Source organism: Camelus ferus, chromosome 12 (assembly GCF_009834535.1).
Source record: "Camelus ferus isolate YT-003-E chromosome 12, BCGSAC_Cfer_1.0, whole genome shotgun sequence".
Lineage (NCBI taxonomy): Eukaryota > Metazoa > Chordata > Mammalia > Artiodactyla > Camelidae > Camelus > Camelus ferus.
The window spans coordinates 5,774,453-5,791,768 of record NC_045707.1 but is presented as its reverse complement, the minus strand read 5'-3'; the positions used below and the strand labels follow the sequence as shown (position 1 = coordinate 5,791,768).

General features: G+C 34.1%; 1 protein-coding gene across 2 annotated transcripts in view; it reads left to right on the top strand.

Moving 5' to 3' along the window:
• Positions 1–17,316, top strand: part of ST13 (ST13 Hsp70 interacting protein) — a 27,877-nt gene extending 10,561 nt beyond the window's left edge. The window contains exons 5-13 of one of the 2 annotated variants that reach the window (XM_032492311.1): positions 3,528–3,594; positions 7,465–7,549; positions 7,679–7,789; positions 9,895–9,997; positions 10,340–10,444; positions 11,434–11,550; positions 12,820–12,868; positions 14,417–14,550; positions 15,013–17,316. In XM_032492311.1, the coding sequence (XP_032348202.1) occupies positions 3,528–3,594; positions 7,465–7,549; positions 7,679–7,789; positions 9,895–9,997; positions 10,340–10,444; positions 11,434–11,550; positions 12,820–12,868; positions 14,417–14,550; positions 15,013–15,141 (900 nt within the window). In that variant the 3' untranslated portion in view covers positions 15,142–17,316. The remainder of the gene's footprint in view (positions 1–3,527; positions 3,595–7,464; positions 7,550–7,678; positions 7,790–9,894; positions 9,998–10,339; positions 10,445–11,433; positions 11,551–12,819; positions 12,869–14,416; positions 14,551–15,012) is intronic. The other variant, XM_006174712.3, reaches the window with a different exon arrangement.

Below are 17,316 nucleotides of genomic sequence, written 5' to 3'. Positions count from 1 at the left end.
GGCAAGGGAAAAAGTCTAAAGAGATTCTTTGGGGGTTGATAATAAAATAGAGCTTGAGAAACACTGTAACATACTAATTACAGCTTAAAAGATTGATCTAGATTCTTAGCAACACTTGATATTGTCATATATCATCTTTGCCAGACTTAACTGTGTGAAATGTTATGTTCTCGTCGCTTTTAATATGCATTTCCTGATTTGTAATAAAGTTGACATAATCTAATGTTTATTGGTTATTCACAGATATTTGTGAAGTTCTGGTCTGACTTTTCCTATTTTTTCTCCTGGGTTGTTTATCTCTTTCATGCAGACTTGCAGTTCATTTTATATTCCATGTACTAACAGTTTGTCATCTGTCTGCCCCACGTATTTTCTGCTAGTTTGTGATTTGTCTTTACTTCCTTTGCATTGTCTTTATAAACAAAAATTTTTAATGCAGTTAAATTGATAATTCTTTTATATGCTTTGTTACCTCAAGGTTATAATTGCTGTAAATAGATTGTTTTTTTCTTCTAAAAATTTTATGTTCACCTTTCATCTTTACCCATCAGCACCAGTATTGAAAAATCCCTTTCCTCACCAGTGCCAAACAGTGTGTGGGTCTGTTGTGGTGTCCTCTTAACATTCTGTGCACTAATGACACATTTGTACAAAGCTTTATACTGAGGCTTATTACCTGGTAGGGCAAGGACCTCTCCCCCAACCAATCCTTCAGAAGTGTTTTTGGTTGTTATTGGCCCTTTGTTCATCCATGCGCATTTTAGATTCAGATTGTCCAGTCCCTCTCGCACCCCATTAGAATTACATTAAATCTAAATCAACCAAAGGGAAGCTGCATCTCCTCACTGTCTTTGAAAACTTAACAACATGTTCTCCCTAAAGATGTACATCTTTGTTAAGAACAAATATAAATACTTTTGGTGACTATTTGTAAAATAAAATTTTTTAAACTGTGTTCTGTGTCGGTGGTGCTGTGTCACCTCAGCGTGTCTAGGTTCACAGCACTTTTTATTTATCCTACTTAGGATTTATTGGGCATCTTAAATCTTATGGTTGTTAACTTTTTTAAAGCTCTGGAACATTTTCAACTAGTATCTCTTTCAAAAATGGCCTGTACTCTCATTCTGGAGCCCTAGTTAGGTATATTTTAGACTTTTTCTCTGCTGAGTTCCATCTCTTAATCATTCCTCTGAACTTTGTATGCTTGCTTTGTCTAATTGGCTGTCCCATTTATTTTTGAATTTGAATGCTTGTTTTTCATTTTGATACTTCCCCTTGGGTTCTTTTTAAAGACCGCTTAGTTATTTATAAATCTCTTGCTCCCTACTCATTTTCAGAACTTGTCTTTATTCCCTTAAACACAGTTAAATTCTTTATCAAACTCTCTTGCTAGTCTTATTTTTCTGTTATTTTTTCTGACTCTTGGTCATTGAGACACTATATTTATTCGTGGGTAGTGTGAGAGTGTGTGTGTTTGTTGATATTTTGACTATGAGTTCTTTACCTGTGGAAAGTTTTTGAGGCCGGAATAGAAGGTTGTTCCTCCAAAGACAGATTGTTTGCTTCCATCAGGACTTTGAGTTGGTGCTCCCAACTCAAGGACCACTTTAAATTCTCAGCATAGTTTTTTGGTTGCTTGTTTAACTAAACAAGTAATGTGAATTCCACTGGAAAGGCTGGCATCTGCTTATGAATTTTCAGGAGAGATTTCTTTTTTCTCCTTTCTATGGCTGTCCCTTTTTTTGAGCAGGTTTATTTTTGTTTACCATTATGCTTGCAGATACAGGCATTTGGGGTTCCAGCTTTGTTTTGGAGGACGTCTGATTAGACAATTTAAATTCGTTTCACCTAAATCTAGACTTTGTTTCATGTGTCCTACACTATCTTCAAAAACAGATTTGAGGGGTCACCAGGTTTGACACCTTCCATGAGGGTGAAGGCAGATGGAGCACATGGCGCCTCCCTGGATTTCAGACCTTCACGTAATCTTTGTTCTTCAAAGATTTCTACATTCTTGGGTCAAAGATAGCCTTTAAAAGGTATTTTTTAGGCTTGTTCAGGGTATCATGTCCACCATATTGTCATAAACTGAAGTTACCTTTTTAAAAATTATCTTGGCTCTGTAGGATGTCTTACTGTCTGAAGAAGTGTATTTTCCTATGTTCTTTTAAAAAGTTTTTTTAGTTTGTCCAAAACTTGCAGGAATTGCTTTGAATTTACTGAGTAACTTGGGGGTAATTGTTACAGTCAGTTGTTTCATGAACATGATATGATACATATCTGTGTCTCCCAACCCCATGAAAGTCTTGTGTGGTCTTAGAATGGTATCTTGTTCTGTTATATTTTATAGTTGATTTTTACTGATGTGGAGGAACTCTGGGTTTGTTTTTTATGTTACTCTTATATCTGAGAACTTTATTGAATTGTCTTAGTAGGTCTAATACCTTGTCAGTTCCATTGCGTTTTCTAGGTAAATATAAATAAAGACAGTTTGGTACTTTCCTTCCAATTCTTAAACCTATCAAATCATTTTCTTAATGAACCAGCCAGTTCTTTCAGTGATATTTTTACACAGTGATGGTGATGGAGTAGATTTTTTTTTTTTTAAAGAAACTGCTTCTTTATGGGATGTTTGCTACAGGTTTGTGTTAGCTAATAATCGTACTGTCAGCATCTTGTACGGTATTTGTTCTGTCTAGTGTAGGTGTTCAGTAGATCTTTATTGGAACAAAAGAATGAGACATTTGTCTGCTGAAGATTCAAACTTCTTAGAAACTAGCTGTTTCAATTGCAAGGAGACTGGGTTTTAGTACAGGCATGCCTCCGAGATCTCATTGCCAGTAAGGTTCCAGACTACCACAGTAAAAGTTATGTCAACCCTATACTGTAGTTTATTTAAAGTGTGCAATAGTATTATGTTTAAAAAAAAAACCTTACTTTAATTTAAAAATACTTCATTGCTAAAAAAAAAAAAGTGCTAACCATAGGAGCCTTTCCAAGTCATAGGAGTAGCATCACTGATCACAGATCACCATAACAAATATAATAATGATGAACTTTGAAATTACCAAAATGTGATACAATGACACGAAGTGAGCAAATGTTGGAAGAATGGCACCAATAGACTCACTCATTGTAGGGTGACCTTCAGTTTGTGAAAAGTGCAATAGTGTCTGCAAAGTACAGTAAAACAACATATGCCTGCACTTACGAGTAACTAGAAAGGAGTTGGTAAAACTAGGGCAAAACAGCCTCTCAGATCAGGATGGAGGGAAGCAAAAGTCATAGTGTAAAAAAAGTCAGAGTGTAGGGAGTGAATTTATTGTTTGGTGTGAAAGATTAAAGTACGTCCTGTGTAATTTCTTTACTTACCATTTATCATAATTGTCCTCTTTGCTCCCTGACGACTAAAGAAGAATGAATGGAAAGGTGGGTTGTGACTACCACATTCCTAAGAAAGTCCGAATTGCTTCCTCCTCCTATTTGCTTTTCTGCTAGTTCTAAGGTGATCTTCAATTTCGCCCTAGGTAACCGAGGAGATGATGGATCAGGCAAATGATAAAAAAGTGGCTGCCATTGATGCCCTAAATGAAGGTGAGTGATATATATTATGATCTCTATTCAGTTCCTCTTTTTTTTTTCCTTTTTTTAAAGTATAGTTTCATTATATTTTAATGTGCATTATTGTTTTAAAATTGCATACTGTTACCGTTTTACAGATTAATGAGTAACCTGAGGGCTAGAGGGGTTTGACGTGTCCAAGATCTCACTGTGCCATACTGTCAACTCATTATTTCTGTCACTTATTTTGGCATATTGTCTCATTTTATAAAAAAGAGTTTTAATTTATTTTTGGGGGGGAGTAATTAGGTTTATTTTATTTATTTATTTTTTTAATGGAGATTGAACCCATGACCTTGTGCATGCTAAGCATGCACTTCTACCTATATTCTACTTCTAGCTATACCCTCCTCCCAGTCTCATATTTTTAAAAATTTACTTACTTATATATTGCCTAAACAACAATTAACAAAATGGAAATGAGGTAGCCTCCACCTAATAGGTCACATTCTTATTTTTTCTTATATTTTTCCAAGTTTTGTTTATATGTAAATACAGCCCAGTTCTAATTTTAGGAGAAATGCAATTTTATAGTATATCCTAAAGGAATAAAACACTAGTATTCTAAACTAGAGATTGTAGGTTCAGGTCCCACTTTGGGTTGGAGAAGCAGGAATATAGTTAAACCCTGCACTTAATGGAGCCCTAGTTTCTGGATTTGAATCCCAGCTCTGGTACTTACTAGCTAGGTAAACATAGAGAAGTTACTCTCTTTGCCTCTGTTTTTGTTTCCTCCTTTGTAAAATAAGGATAATAGTACCTATCTAATAGTGTCACAAGGAATAAATGAGTAAATATGTGTAATGTGCCTGGGATAGTACCCAGCACTATTATTAAGATACTGGTAGTGTTCTTATTAAGACCTTAGTATTTTCAGCTGTCATATTATTTGTGGTATTTTTATCATACTTTCTTAGTTTAATATATTTATTTAACAAATATTTATTGAAGGCTTACCATGTTCCAGGCAGTTTTTAGCTGCTAGATCTACAGTGGTAAACAAAACAGACCAAGTTCTTTACCCCATGGACTCATATTACTGGGGAACAAAAATAAGCAAATTTATAGTATGAAGTTAAATGGTAATTGTGAAGAGAAGTAGAGCTGAGTAAAGGGGTAGTCAGTGATGGAAGCTATATTTTATGTAGGTGATCAGGAAAGCAGCTCACGAAGTAAAGGGAGCAAGCCATGTGAAGAAGAGCTTTTGAGACAGAGGGGAGAACAAGTGCAGAGGCTAATTGGGGGAGCGTGGGGGTGATGACATGTCCAAGGGAAAGCAGAAAGGCCAGTGTGTTTGGAGTGTGCTGAGCAAAGGGGGAAGAGAGGGTAGAGCTGAGGTCAGAGAAGTGCCTGGCAGTGGGAGATGGCTGCTGGAAAAGTGCTGAGGAAGACAGGTGGTTGACAGCGGTTGGTAGATCACCAAAGAACTTTGTAGATCATGCTGAGTACTTAAGATTTTATTCTTAAGGATGATGAGAAGCCACTGAGGGGTTTTTTAACTAGGAGAGTTACTTTTGAAAAGGATTATTCTTGCTACTTCATGCAGATCAGATTGTAGGGGGCAAATAAGACTATGTTAGTTTATGAGAGATGTAGAAGCCAGGACAACAGTTGATATGCCAGAGATGAAAATACCTGTGAGGGAAGATGAGGGGAGCATCTGGGAAAACAGACTATCACCTTGGTAACCTTGGTATTACCCCTATGTAGGAGAGATGAAAGGTTTTGTCATGGAAGTTGTCAATTGTAGGTATGTTTCTTAAAAGGTCTTAGCAAGCCAAGTTGCCCGTTAGAGGAGTTGCGGGTCTCACAAGAATTGGCCTGCCCCTGTGTCCTTACTGTATTCAGTCATTAGCTGGGAGCAGCTTATGGACTATAGCCTTGAGCCTAAAAGATGGGGGGTTTTTTGTTTGTTTTTTTTAAATTTTTTGTGGCAGGGGGGTGGTAATTTGGTTTATTTATTTATTTTTAATGGAGGGACTGGGGAATGAACCCAGGACTTATGCATACTGAGCATGCACTTCTACCACTGAAGACGGGGTTTTCAATCAGGTGTGCTCACAGCAACAAATCTAAGGTGTATTTTCATGGCTCCACGGAGGGAGGGAAGAAATTGAGCTTTATTTTGTCCGGGTGGCTAATGATGGCTTGCAATGGCCAAAGGTTCTCAAACTTCCTCTATTTATAGTGTTCTTACCATTTTTACTTTTTCATAGCACTCCTAGGCCAAAAGAAATAGATTAAGTTTTACTTTCTAATGTAGTTAGTTTCAAACAATTTAATAAGTACCTATGTCCTAACAAGTTAGTGATTGTTTGAAGAAAATAATACACATAAATTGAAAGAAAACATTTAATTTCTAAATAACTGTATTTATTTTCTAGTAAGCTGTGGATATATGTTGGGCATTAGACAGCTTCTCAGATCTTAGATTGGAGACTGCCACCCTCATTGCCTACTCCACACCTGTTTTTGTACATTTCTTGCTTTTTATCCTAGCAACTACTTAAAAACACAGTTTTTTCCCAAAGATATCATCAAAAGGAATGTAAGTGATCTAATGTTGATACTGTGAACTACATCAAGGCAGTAGTTGGTTCAGTGCTGGACAAACTGTCTGTGTCTCTGGTGCACTGTGTGGAAACCTTGGGGCTAGGTGATAAGGTGAGGAGTGATTGGATACACTTTGAAAGTAGAGATGAAAGGATTTAGGTTTCATATTGGGGAATCAAGAATGACCCCAAAGTTTTGGGCTTGAGGTAGATTAGGAGTTCCAAACTACAGTCTGTATTTTTTGTAAAAACTTTAACATAGCCATATCTGTTCATTTACGTCTTGTCTGCGGCTACTTTCCCACTAAAATAGCAGAGCTGAATAGTTACGATTGTTACAGTCTGCAAAGGCTACAATAATTACTAAATGATCCTTTCTAGAAAAAGTTTATTGACCTCTAAACTAGACTGAATGGAAGAGCTATTTATTTAGTTGGGAATGTAGGATTAGGGAACGAATTTGCAGATGGGGTAGGAATTAAAGAGTCCAGTTTTGAACATGGTAGGTGTTACTTGGTAAGAGTTGCTTGTTAGACATCCAAGTGTAAAAACTTCTAGTAGTTATCTGTAGTAGTAACTACAGTAGTGGAAAACCATTTTTCTGGGTTGTTTCATGAGTTCTTTTAAGGTCCTTAACACATTAGTTAATTGGGTAAATATATTTTTCATAATGAAATGTGGCATTTACTTAACAATTCTCTCTTGTCTCCCCATGTTTCCTGTGTCCAAGAATTAGACTTTGTGCAAAGAACTGTTCTAATTCTATGCTATCTTTATTTCTTAAATGACTTTACTGAAGGGACTAATAAACACAAGAAGCTAACTATGAGAATGGAATACAATAAATGAATTTAAAATATGGGTTATAGTCTCCCATCTGTTCTAGTTTTCTTGAATTTTTGTATCAGCTCTGAATTTAGTATAGTTATTTTTTCCTTTATAAGTTTATAAGTTTAATTTTATCTTTTTAACTTAATGGATAAAAGAAAATTTAATTAACAGAATAAAATTGATTTATCCTTTAATTTGATCTTAATTAGAAACTCCTACTAAGAATGTGGTATTCTAATATTTTTTAGGGGGTTATATTACTCAAAATTGTGTGTCTTGAGTCATTTGCAGTATAGACGTGGTGAAGATTTGTTTTGAAGAGCCAGTTTTGTATATTAATTTAGAATCTAGTCTTTTTACTGGACTAAAAGGGAGATGTGAAAGGCTGATTTGATGAGAGATCAACAGTTTTTATTAATATATTTTATCCTCTATTTCTCAATAAACTTTTTCACTTTAGGTGAACTACAGAAAGCCATTGACTTGTTTACAGATGCCATCAAGCTAAACCCTCGCTTGGCCATTTTATATGCCAAGAGAGCCAGGTGAGAACTCTACTAAACAGAAAAGCTAATTTATGCTTATTTGTTTAAACGATTGCTTCTGTGGCAATCTCAAAGATGTTACATTTCATTTTGAAATGAAGATTTTCTAATATCATACTTATTTTTTAGTGTCTTCATCAAACTACAGAAGCCAAATGCTGCCATCCGAGACTGTGACAGAGCTATTGAAATAAATCCTGATTCAGCTCAGCCATACAAGTGGCGAGGGAAAGCACATAGGTAAATAAAGGAACTTAGTTTTTTTCACAGCTTTTTAAATTTAAATCTGATGTTTTAATATACTTTCTTTTTAAAAAATTGTCTAAGGATTTAATTTTAATGTAAAGCATGCTCAGTATGAAGAATTGAGAGAATATCATAAGGAGTATAAAGGAAAAGAAAAATTCTTTTCACTCCTTCCATTCAGTGAATTACCACTATTAACAGTTTTTGGCCACATGTAGCCGAATGTAATAAGGATTTTTCTCAGTTATCTCCAAGGAAAGAGAGTGGCTTTATATCACTTTTACAAACTTTGTTATTTTCAGACTTTGTCTTTGTAACTTAACATTAAACAATACATTATAGAGGAAGGAATACACTAGCTTCAAAATACTTCAGTAAGGTCATTGGAAAAATCAGATAAGGGGGAAAATACAGAGGTGAATTTAACCCAGATTAGTATTCAAACCTGGAATCAAAACATACAGATGAGTATTTGTGGTTTGGGAATGAAATACCAATGCCATTTACATCTTACACGGATTGAAAAGATACTGTGCTTCAAATGTGAATGGAGATGAAGATGGATACACTTGGGACAGCAATATTAGGTGACTCAAAGTGTAGCTTTATTGATTATGAAGACAGACGTCAACAATATAAGTAAAAGGTTGAAAATTTTTGTTAATGCTCTTTGGATATTCAAAAGCTCTTGTATTACTGTTGATTGTCTTGAGATCCACCCCACCCTATTAGTCTTTCAGCATTTCTTTGCCTTCCAGTACAAGAGCTCATCTTGTACTTTGACTTGAAATAAACCATTTCTCCAGGAAACTGGTTTGTTTTAGTGGAGATTATTTTGTAGAAACTGAAGTTTGGTCACTAGATACATTCATTGCTTCCAGGATAGCATTGCTTCTGTCATTTCAATGAACAGAGTCAGAAAAAATTTTTTAAATAATGATTTTAAGGAAAATAGTTTAGAAATTTTGAGTTTATACTGATAGTTTAAATTAAAATTCAACACTAAAATGTTTTTTCTTGCATTTTGTATTTTCAACAGTATTCTTCTAGAGTCAAAATCTTGGTCCCTAATATATTTACTTATGTTATCCTACAATATACATAACATTGTTTCAGAATCATACCTTAAAAATAATGTACCCTCTGAGTAGAGTTTAATGGGTTTTTTGGCAGTTCTTATCCCTCAGTTAGGAAATGCAGTCAAAATACTGGTTTTAAAATTACTTGAATTAATTTTTCCCATGTGGTTTACGTTGTCTCTGTGATAAAACAGCCTCTTTTTAGTTCTGTTTGTATTCAGGGTTTAGGTTTGCTTTATTCTGTGACTTTTCTGATTTAATTTCCTTATTTGGGTATATAAAACATTTGTCTGTTTAAAGAGTCAAAACTTAGTTAATAGGTATGCCCTGAGTTGTTTTTTTTGTCAGAATTTTAATGAACTGTCATCTTCTTATCCTTAAAAAGCAGTTGGCACATCTATTTAAAATTTAGAGTGATCCTTGGTCTTTAATACAAAGAATGACTTCCTGAACCCACTTAACAAATAGTGATTTATAAGAATGTTTTAAATCGATGACAAACATCTTTCCATTCAGATTTTCATTGCACGTTTTATATTCTCATTTCTGTTGTTATCTCCTCTACTCCGTTTTTACCAGTCTTTACCAACCTTTGGTTTCTGATCCATCCTGTCTCTCCTTTTGTAATAAAATGTGCACACGTGTATTGTTACTGTTTTCTATCTTATGTAGAAGGTGACATACTGAATACACATCGTGTTAACCCTGTCTTTGATGAGTTGACTCTACGTAATTTTTTAAAATTTCATGATATTCTGAATTAAAACAATTTTTAAAGTTTTTAAATTTTTTTTTTTTTTAAGTATAAGAGCAGTTTCACAGTTACCATGGAGGAAATTTAAACTTCTAAATTTTTATAGAGTGGAACATAGTAATTAAGTTGGTTCATGAAAATTTATAGTTCAAAATTTAACTTAAACCTTTTCTGTAACAATCCTTTATTTATAAGGAAGAAAAACACCATGCCACATAAGTGAATGTATGTAAAAGTTTCCTAAAATTACTTTAAATCTATTTCAGACTTCTGGGCCATTGGGAAGAAGCAGCCCATGATCTTGCCCTTGCCTGTAAACTGGATTATGATGAAGATGCTAGTGCAATGCTCAAAGAAGTTCAACCAAGGGTATGTTAAAGTACAGAAAGGGGAATCATTACTGTAATACTCCATGGCTCTAGTACGTATTCCAGTAGTAACTTAACTGTAAAACATGCAAAGAAACAAACATTTGGAAGTTATAATCTGTATCACTTAAATTTGTGCTGAACTTAGGAAATCTCGTTAGGTTTTCATGCTTTCATTTCGCAAGCAGTGTTACAGCAAGCTCTATTACTTTGGAAGCCTGCAGAATTATAATCAGAAAATTAGAAATGGAAAAGGGGGCATCAAGTTTACAGCAAGGAAAGAAATAGAAAATTTATGAACTATGACCCATGGTTGAGTCTGGTCTGTCCTTATGCGTTGTAGGTGTATACAGCGACTATAAAACACGAGGGCCCTGTGGAGTTAACAAGTGTCAGCCTTTTAAAAATGATAATTCTGAATCCAAAAGCTAGAATATTTTGTTTTAAGGTAATTTCTATTTAAAATTTGTTAGTTAAAATTACTTTAGTGGTAAATCTTTCAGCTTTGAGGGAAGTTACATTATAAAGAATTTACTCTCAAAGACTTAAGATAGTGGAAATTTTATTGAATTTAATCTATGAGATGATTTTGATTTTCTTTTCTATTTTTGTAACAGGGCCAACTCAGCAAGATTATTGTGTGAGATATTTTAGAACACATAGTTCTTAAAAATAATCATAAACAAGCTAAAGTAATGGTTAAATATGAATCATCTTACATTTATTTTATTCTGTGAATAAATAATTGATTATAAATGTGTGGCAGGGACCATGTACTAGTGCCTCGTGCACATATTTTCTCTTGATCCTTATAGCAGTTCTTTAAGACTAACTTCTCCCTGCCCGCTTATTTTATTGATGAGGAAAACTTAAATATAGTTAAAGTGTGGGAAATATCTGATATGTGTTCCCAGTCTCTGCCTTACTATGGCAGGTATCAGGCAAGATTTGTCATGCAATTTGACATTTATTCGTCATCCTTGAACTAGTTAATTAATGGAGATTTATAACGCTTCTAACGTCAAACCCCGAGTTAGGTCTTTTTCTGTAAGATAAATCATAGCTCATTATTCAGAACTATGTGTTGAATTAAAACCTCTCCACAAAGAAAAGTAAATTTTTGCATAAATTTTATTTTTAAATTTTTTAATACAATTTTTAAAGGTTACACTCCATTTACAGTTATTACAAAATACTGGCTATATTCTGTGTGTTCAGGACATCCTTGTAGTCTGTGTATTCTGTCTTAACACGCAGTAGTTTGTACCTCCCACTCCCTGACCCCTGCATTGCTCCCCGCCAACCACTGAAGTCTGTTCTCTGTATCTGTGAGTCTGTCTGTTTCAAGAGAAGTGATTCTTTAACAAAACCATTGATTTGTGTTGACCTTACTCAGCTTTTGGAGAGGATATCTTTCTATGGCTCCTTTTTCCCTAGGCCCAGAAAATTGCTGAACATCGGAGAAAGTATGAGCGAAAACGTGAAGAGCGGGAAATCAAAGAAAGAATAGAAAGAGTTAAGAAGGCTCGGGAAGAACATGAGAGAGCCCAGAGGGTAAAGTTCTATAACTCAACTACTAAGGAGAAATATAGTAGATTAGAGTTTTTTGGGTACCACTCTAATTCCTGGCCCTTTTATTTAATGCTGGCTGTGGGTCTGTACAGTAATACTACTACTTAAAGGGAATTTTCCTTCCCTTCATTGTCTCTTATTTGTGGGAATATTTTTAGTCTTCAGATTAAGTGAATTTATATTTCTCCAATTCATATTCTTGTTTGTGTTTTCCTAAAATCAAGACTTTGCCTAGTCAAGTCTTAATTCAGAACTTGCCAGTGTTGTTTGTTTACTTTAGGATGTATGCCGTGATATTTTAAGTTTTATGATTCCTTCTGTTTCAGTCGTGGATTCATAGCTATTTCAGATTGACTCTAGTTACTTTTTAGTTTTAGTTGTAAATCATACTATATAAAATTTCAAAGAAAAAATTATCCAAAATTCATCTACAGTATTGTTGCTACTGTTCTCAAGGTTTCTGCTAGTTTTCCTTCTTTCCTGTATTAGCTTCTTGTGTTGACACTATCAGTTTTCATCTACTTATTTCATGACACTATCAGCATTGTTGGAAAAGGATAGAAGACTGTATTATAGTTATATAACATTACATCCTAAGTTTTTGTCATTTAATACTTTTAGGCAGTAATCTTATTTTTTAGGGTTGTCATTCATAGTCCTCAGAAGTAATTTTTACATTTGTATATTTCCTTGATGACTTCATAATTGGTTGAGAGAAATTTGTGTGTATTTCCTTTTGTTTTGTCTTTAAGAAAACAGCAAAAACAAACCTGTAGACCTCCAGTTGCATTTGTTGTTGAGTTATGCAGGGGAGAGTATGGAAACAGTGAACCTGGGAAACAAAAGCATGGTAGTCTTAGTGCTCTAACCATGTGCTTTCATTTTGGAGTTTTAAAAACAGTAAGAATGTATTTATAATTTTCATAAGCATGGACAGGCATATCAGTACTGTGAATTGCTTTTCAGGTTTTTTTCCCTTCTCCAAGTAGATGTGCAACACTGCGTGAAATCATTACCAAAAGTAGTACTTAATCATTGAGAATCCAATTGAAAGTTGTTTTTGGTGGGGGATGGTGGTATCTCCTTTAGTCCAGTATTGCCATTTGAAACTTGTCATTATAAGTTCTCTAACTAGCTTATTTGACAATTTTTATTTTATAACCAATTCTGGTTTTGCATGGTTAGAGAAGGGGTTGGACAGCAGACTTTTCCCCCTCACAGTACCTAATTTCTTTCTTTTTTATATTAAAGGAGGAAGAAGCCAGACGACAATCAGGAGCTCAGTATGGCTCCTTTCCAGGTATTTTAAAAGAAAAATTAGAGCTCTTAATATTGTAAATAATAGGAGAATATTTTGATTTGGGGACTGAGGTATGTATATTATATTTAGTACTATTAGTCCCTGGACCACTGAAGAGTCTTAAGAATGTTAACCTATAGAAAGTTTCATTTTTGTTAAAGATTTTGTTACTGGAAGTAAAATATATTATTTTCCTCACTATGAGCAGTATAGTTTTTAAAAAATAGATAACATTTTGAGGCTGAGCATTGTATTTTATTAAAAGACTAAGAATTTGTTATGATGTAAGTGTTAAGTATTAAAGTATTCCTAAATTGCCATAATGGAATTTTGTTCTATTATATACTGATATTACAAGAGTAGTAGGTAAAAGCATGGAAATCATTAAGCACAAAAAATGTTTGAGTTCAGTGTAAAATGAATATATATTCTTCCCTGCAAATGTCAAGTGATCAGAAATTTCTAGTGAGGCAAAGCCTTAAATGATAGCAGAAGCCTTTACATAAACACTAGAAGAGATCTTTTTTAAAGTTCGTAATTCTAAGGGAAATCAGCTTCCCCATGGTAACTAGATTTCTCTTAAGTAAGGTTTAGAGTCAGCTACACACCACTTACGCTTTCATGCCCCCGCTTAGAACTTTAGGTACATGTTCAGAGGCCAGATAAGGTAGTCTATTCTGAAAGGTCATATGCTGAACAACTGAAAAAAGAAAGAACATAGTTTGGGGATGACTTGGAGAAAAAGCAATAAAAATACATTTTAGCTCATAGCTTGCTTTCTGTTTAAATTACAAATAATGATTATGTCAGGTATTTTTGTTTTGGCAAATTGGACTAGTAATTAATTGTGATTTCAGAATACTTCCAATGGACATAAAGGCTTATGGTAGTGAAAAACTGAGAGAAAATAGTTTAGGTTTGTAATCTGAAAATATGCTGGGAGAATTAAGTCCTTTTTGCTAGAGCATTGTTCTCAGTGTAAAGAAGAAACACCAGGGGTGCTTGTTAAAAAATGCAGATTTTCAGTTTCACTTTCAGAAATTTTGATTCATTCTGGAGTGGAGACCAAAAATCTGTATCTTTTTGTAACAACCATTTCAGGTAGTTCTTGAAGGAATAATTGCTCTAGAGGAGTATAGATTTTTTTAAGGGAAAAAAAAAAAAAAACTAAACTCTTGGGAATTAACTTTAAATTGAAACAAACCATATTAAAGAATGAGAAGATAGGATAAAATGTGACTTACTAGACTTCATAATTTTATAATTCCAAGGGACTGTTAGTTTTCTCTGTAAGACTGGTTTTCTTTTTCAAGTTTTATTACTAGGAAAAAATTATACAGCCTTATTTTCTTAAGAGAAAATTTGATTTTAAAAATTATGTTATATCCAGTTACAGTGTTCAGACTACTTTGTGTTTAGTAGCCCCCTTGTTCTTTGTGCATGCATGCGTGAGAGAGTATGTTATTTTAATCAGAAGGAAATAATACACTCTCAGACTACTTGGGAATATAGTTGGTGTCTATACAGATCTTTCATTTATTCTTACAGGTGGTTTTTCTGGGGGAATGCCTGGTAATTTTCCTGGAGGAATGCCTGGAATGGGAGGGGGCATGCCTGGGATGGCAGGAATGCCTGGGCTCAATGAAATTCTTAGTGATCCAGAGGTTCTTGCAGCCATGCAGGTAAGACTTGGAAAAACAAAGTTGAACTTTAAATCACTAAGGCGTTTCTTTCATGATTCTGTATGGAGATAGGGTACTCTGTTAGTCCTGTTTTATTGATCTGAATTACCAAGTAGCTAATTATGCAATTGTGACATTCACTTTTTTTTTTTCAGAATGAGCAGTTTAAGTCTTTAAAAAGTGGTTTGTAGGGAATACTCTGTAGTAGTTGGTAATTACATCCAGTTGTCCTTTGTATCAAAATTATGTCCTTTTTTTCATTTTCTAAAGTGACATAATTGAGTTTGACTTTGAAGTGCACATTAATATTTACACTTTGGTGACCTGTCCAAACCTGAGTTAACTTGGCCATAACAAAATTATAGGTCTAAATGAAGAGATAGGATTAGGATAATAAACTTGTTGACCCATAGAACATTTTTTTTTTATTACTAAAAAATTTATGTATACCTTTCTTTGCAGGATCCAGAAGTTATGGTGGCCTTCCAGGATGTGGCCCAGAACCCAGCCAATATGTCAAAATATCAGAGCAACCCAAAGGTTATGAATCTTATCAGTAAATTGTCAGCCAAATTTGGAGGTCAAGCATAATGCCCTTCTGACAAATAACAGCCCTCGCTGAAGGAAAAGCTACTTAGATCACCTAATGGATGTCGCAATAATACAAACCAGTGTACCTCTGACCTTCTCGTGAAGGAAGCTGGGGTGCTTTGAAGATAATCCCTACCCCTCTGCCCCAAATGCAGCTGAAGCATTTTACAGTGGTTTGCCATTAGGATACTCATTCAGATAATGTTTTCCTACTAGGAATTAAAAACTTTAAACAATTTTTAAACCTTAAAAATATTTAAAACAAATTAAAAGGGTGTGTTAATCCCTACATTTTTCTTTAGTAATCATTTTGGTTTTTTCTTTGAGTTAATTAGGCAAGGAAGATACATCAGTATGGAAGATGTATTCAAGTTTGAGTGAAACAAAGATTTATTACTGGGAGGCAAATATAACATTTAAATAGGTAAAGTTTGAGTTGGATATATGGTAATAGGCATTTTGGTTTGTCTTTTTATTTGGTTTGCTTTATTATTATTATTATTATTATTATTTTATGATTTGCTTCCATAAAACTATTGGGACCACCAGTATTGCAGTAGGATCTGGGTAGGGACTGGAAGTACTTGGCAGGGCAGCAGCAATCTTACTACATTTTATATAATATGTACCCTTGTGCAGATGCATTTAAATCTTACACTGTGGTGAAGGGATGATTTTTATAATGCAGTAAAATTGAATTACTTAGCTCTGTTCTTGTCTTGATATCTAAAATAAATGTTTCATATTATTTCCACATAGGGGAAATAAGAGAATACTTTTCTTTTTATATTTCTTTGTTTAAAATGTCCTTTTCAGATCAGAAAATGCCCAACTCTTTGTCTGCTTTTTACTTGTTTTCACTATTTCCCCCTTACTTTTCTTGGGCTGCAGATGGTCCTTTTCCTCTGGCATCATTTCTGCTATCATCATTCACAGCATAATTGTGCAAGCATATCTAATGCTGGGTTTAATTTACTATGTAATATATATAGTGACTTATGCAGGGTTATGCCTGCATTATTAGGAGCTATAGTTTCTTACTTGGTCAAGAGATTTCATATTTAAGTATTAAATTTCCACTTCAGTGAAATCTTAACAGGTCAAAAAATGTTGGAAGAAAGAATTCCCTTTGGTATTTGGTCTCCTATTTAAGAAATACTGTAGTTAGAGTTTATCTTGTAGTATTAATCTTTGCATTTTGGAGAATATGAGGTTTGAACTAATTGATACACATAGAAGGGAAACTAACTTCTTAATCCAGCATGAATTTAAAAATTGATGAGATTCACAGTGGTTCTTTATTGTGGAGTTGTTAGCATTGTGAAAGATTCATTGTTCTATTCAGCTCTTAAATTCTGCAACCATGTCCCACCTCTTTTTACTCTCCTTTCCTCTCCTTCAAGGATAAAGAAAATGGTATTTATCTGTTGTACATCCAGTTCTTACAGTAAACAAGGCCGTAAGTCCAGGCACTGTACTAGGAATTGCTAGGTTTCTGCTTGTTTTATTTCAGTTTAAAGTGCTAATGTTTAAAAGCAATTTCAAGGGATGAGACCCTTTGTACTTTGCTTATTTCAAGAATCAGTGGTGGGAGCAGTGAAGTAAATTCCATGGAATACATTTCTGAAATCATAAGTTGATTCAGGTTCTTCCCCTTTGCTGTACACAAGCAAATAGAAATGCATCTGTTAACATAAATGAGAAAAAGCTGTATGCTGGTTGAGCATGCTTCTTTAACCCTTTAAAAATAACTCAGCATATAAACTTGCATTTGAGCTTGCTGGTGTTCTTTTTGTTAATGTGTGTTCTCGTTTCTCAAAATTTCCAGTGTGCTGTGAACAACTCTAGACCAGCTGCTTCTGGATTCTTTATTTGATTTACTGAACTACATATTACCTAAGTGCATTCTAACGTTGCACTTATTACCATAAGTGGGTAAAAGTAAAATTGGGCTTCTGAAAATGTGTCCTGTGCTTTTAGACTTTTAAGTTTCACAAAAACAAAATAGTCTTCATTTTTGTAGAAACTTAGTATCATTTCTAAGCCAGAAATGTTTTCTTGTGCTAATATTGATGCTATAAGAAGGAAAAAAGTAAAGGAGTTTTTTTCTGCTTAAAAATATATAGTTACTGGATATTTCTAGCTATGTGAAAAATAAAGTGGTTTCAAACTGGA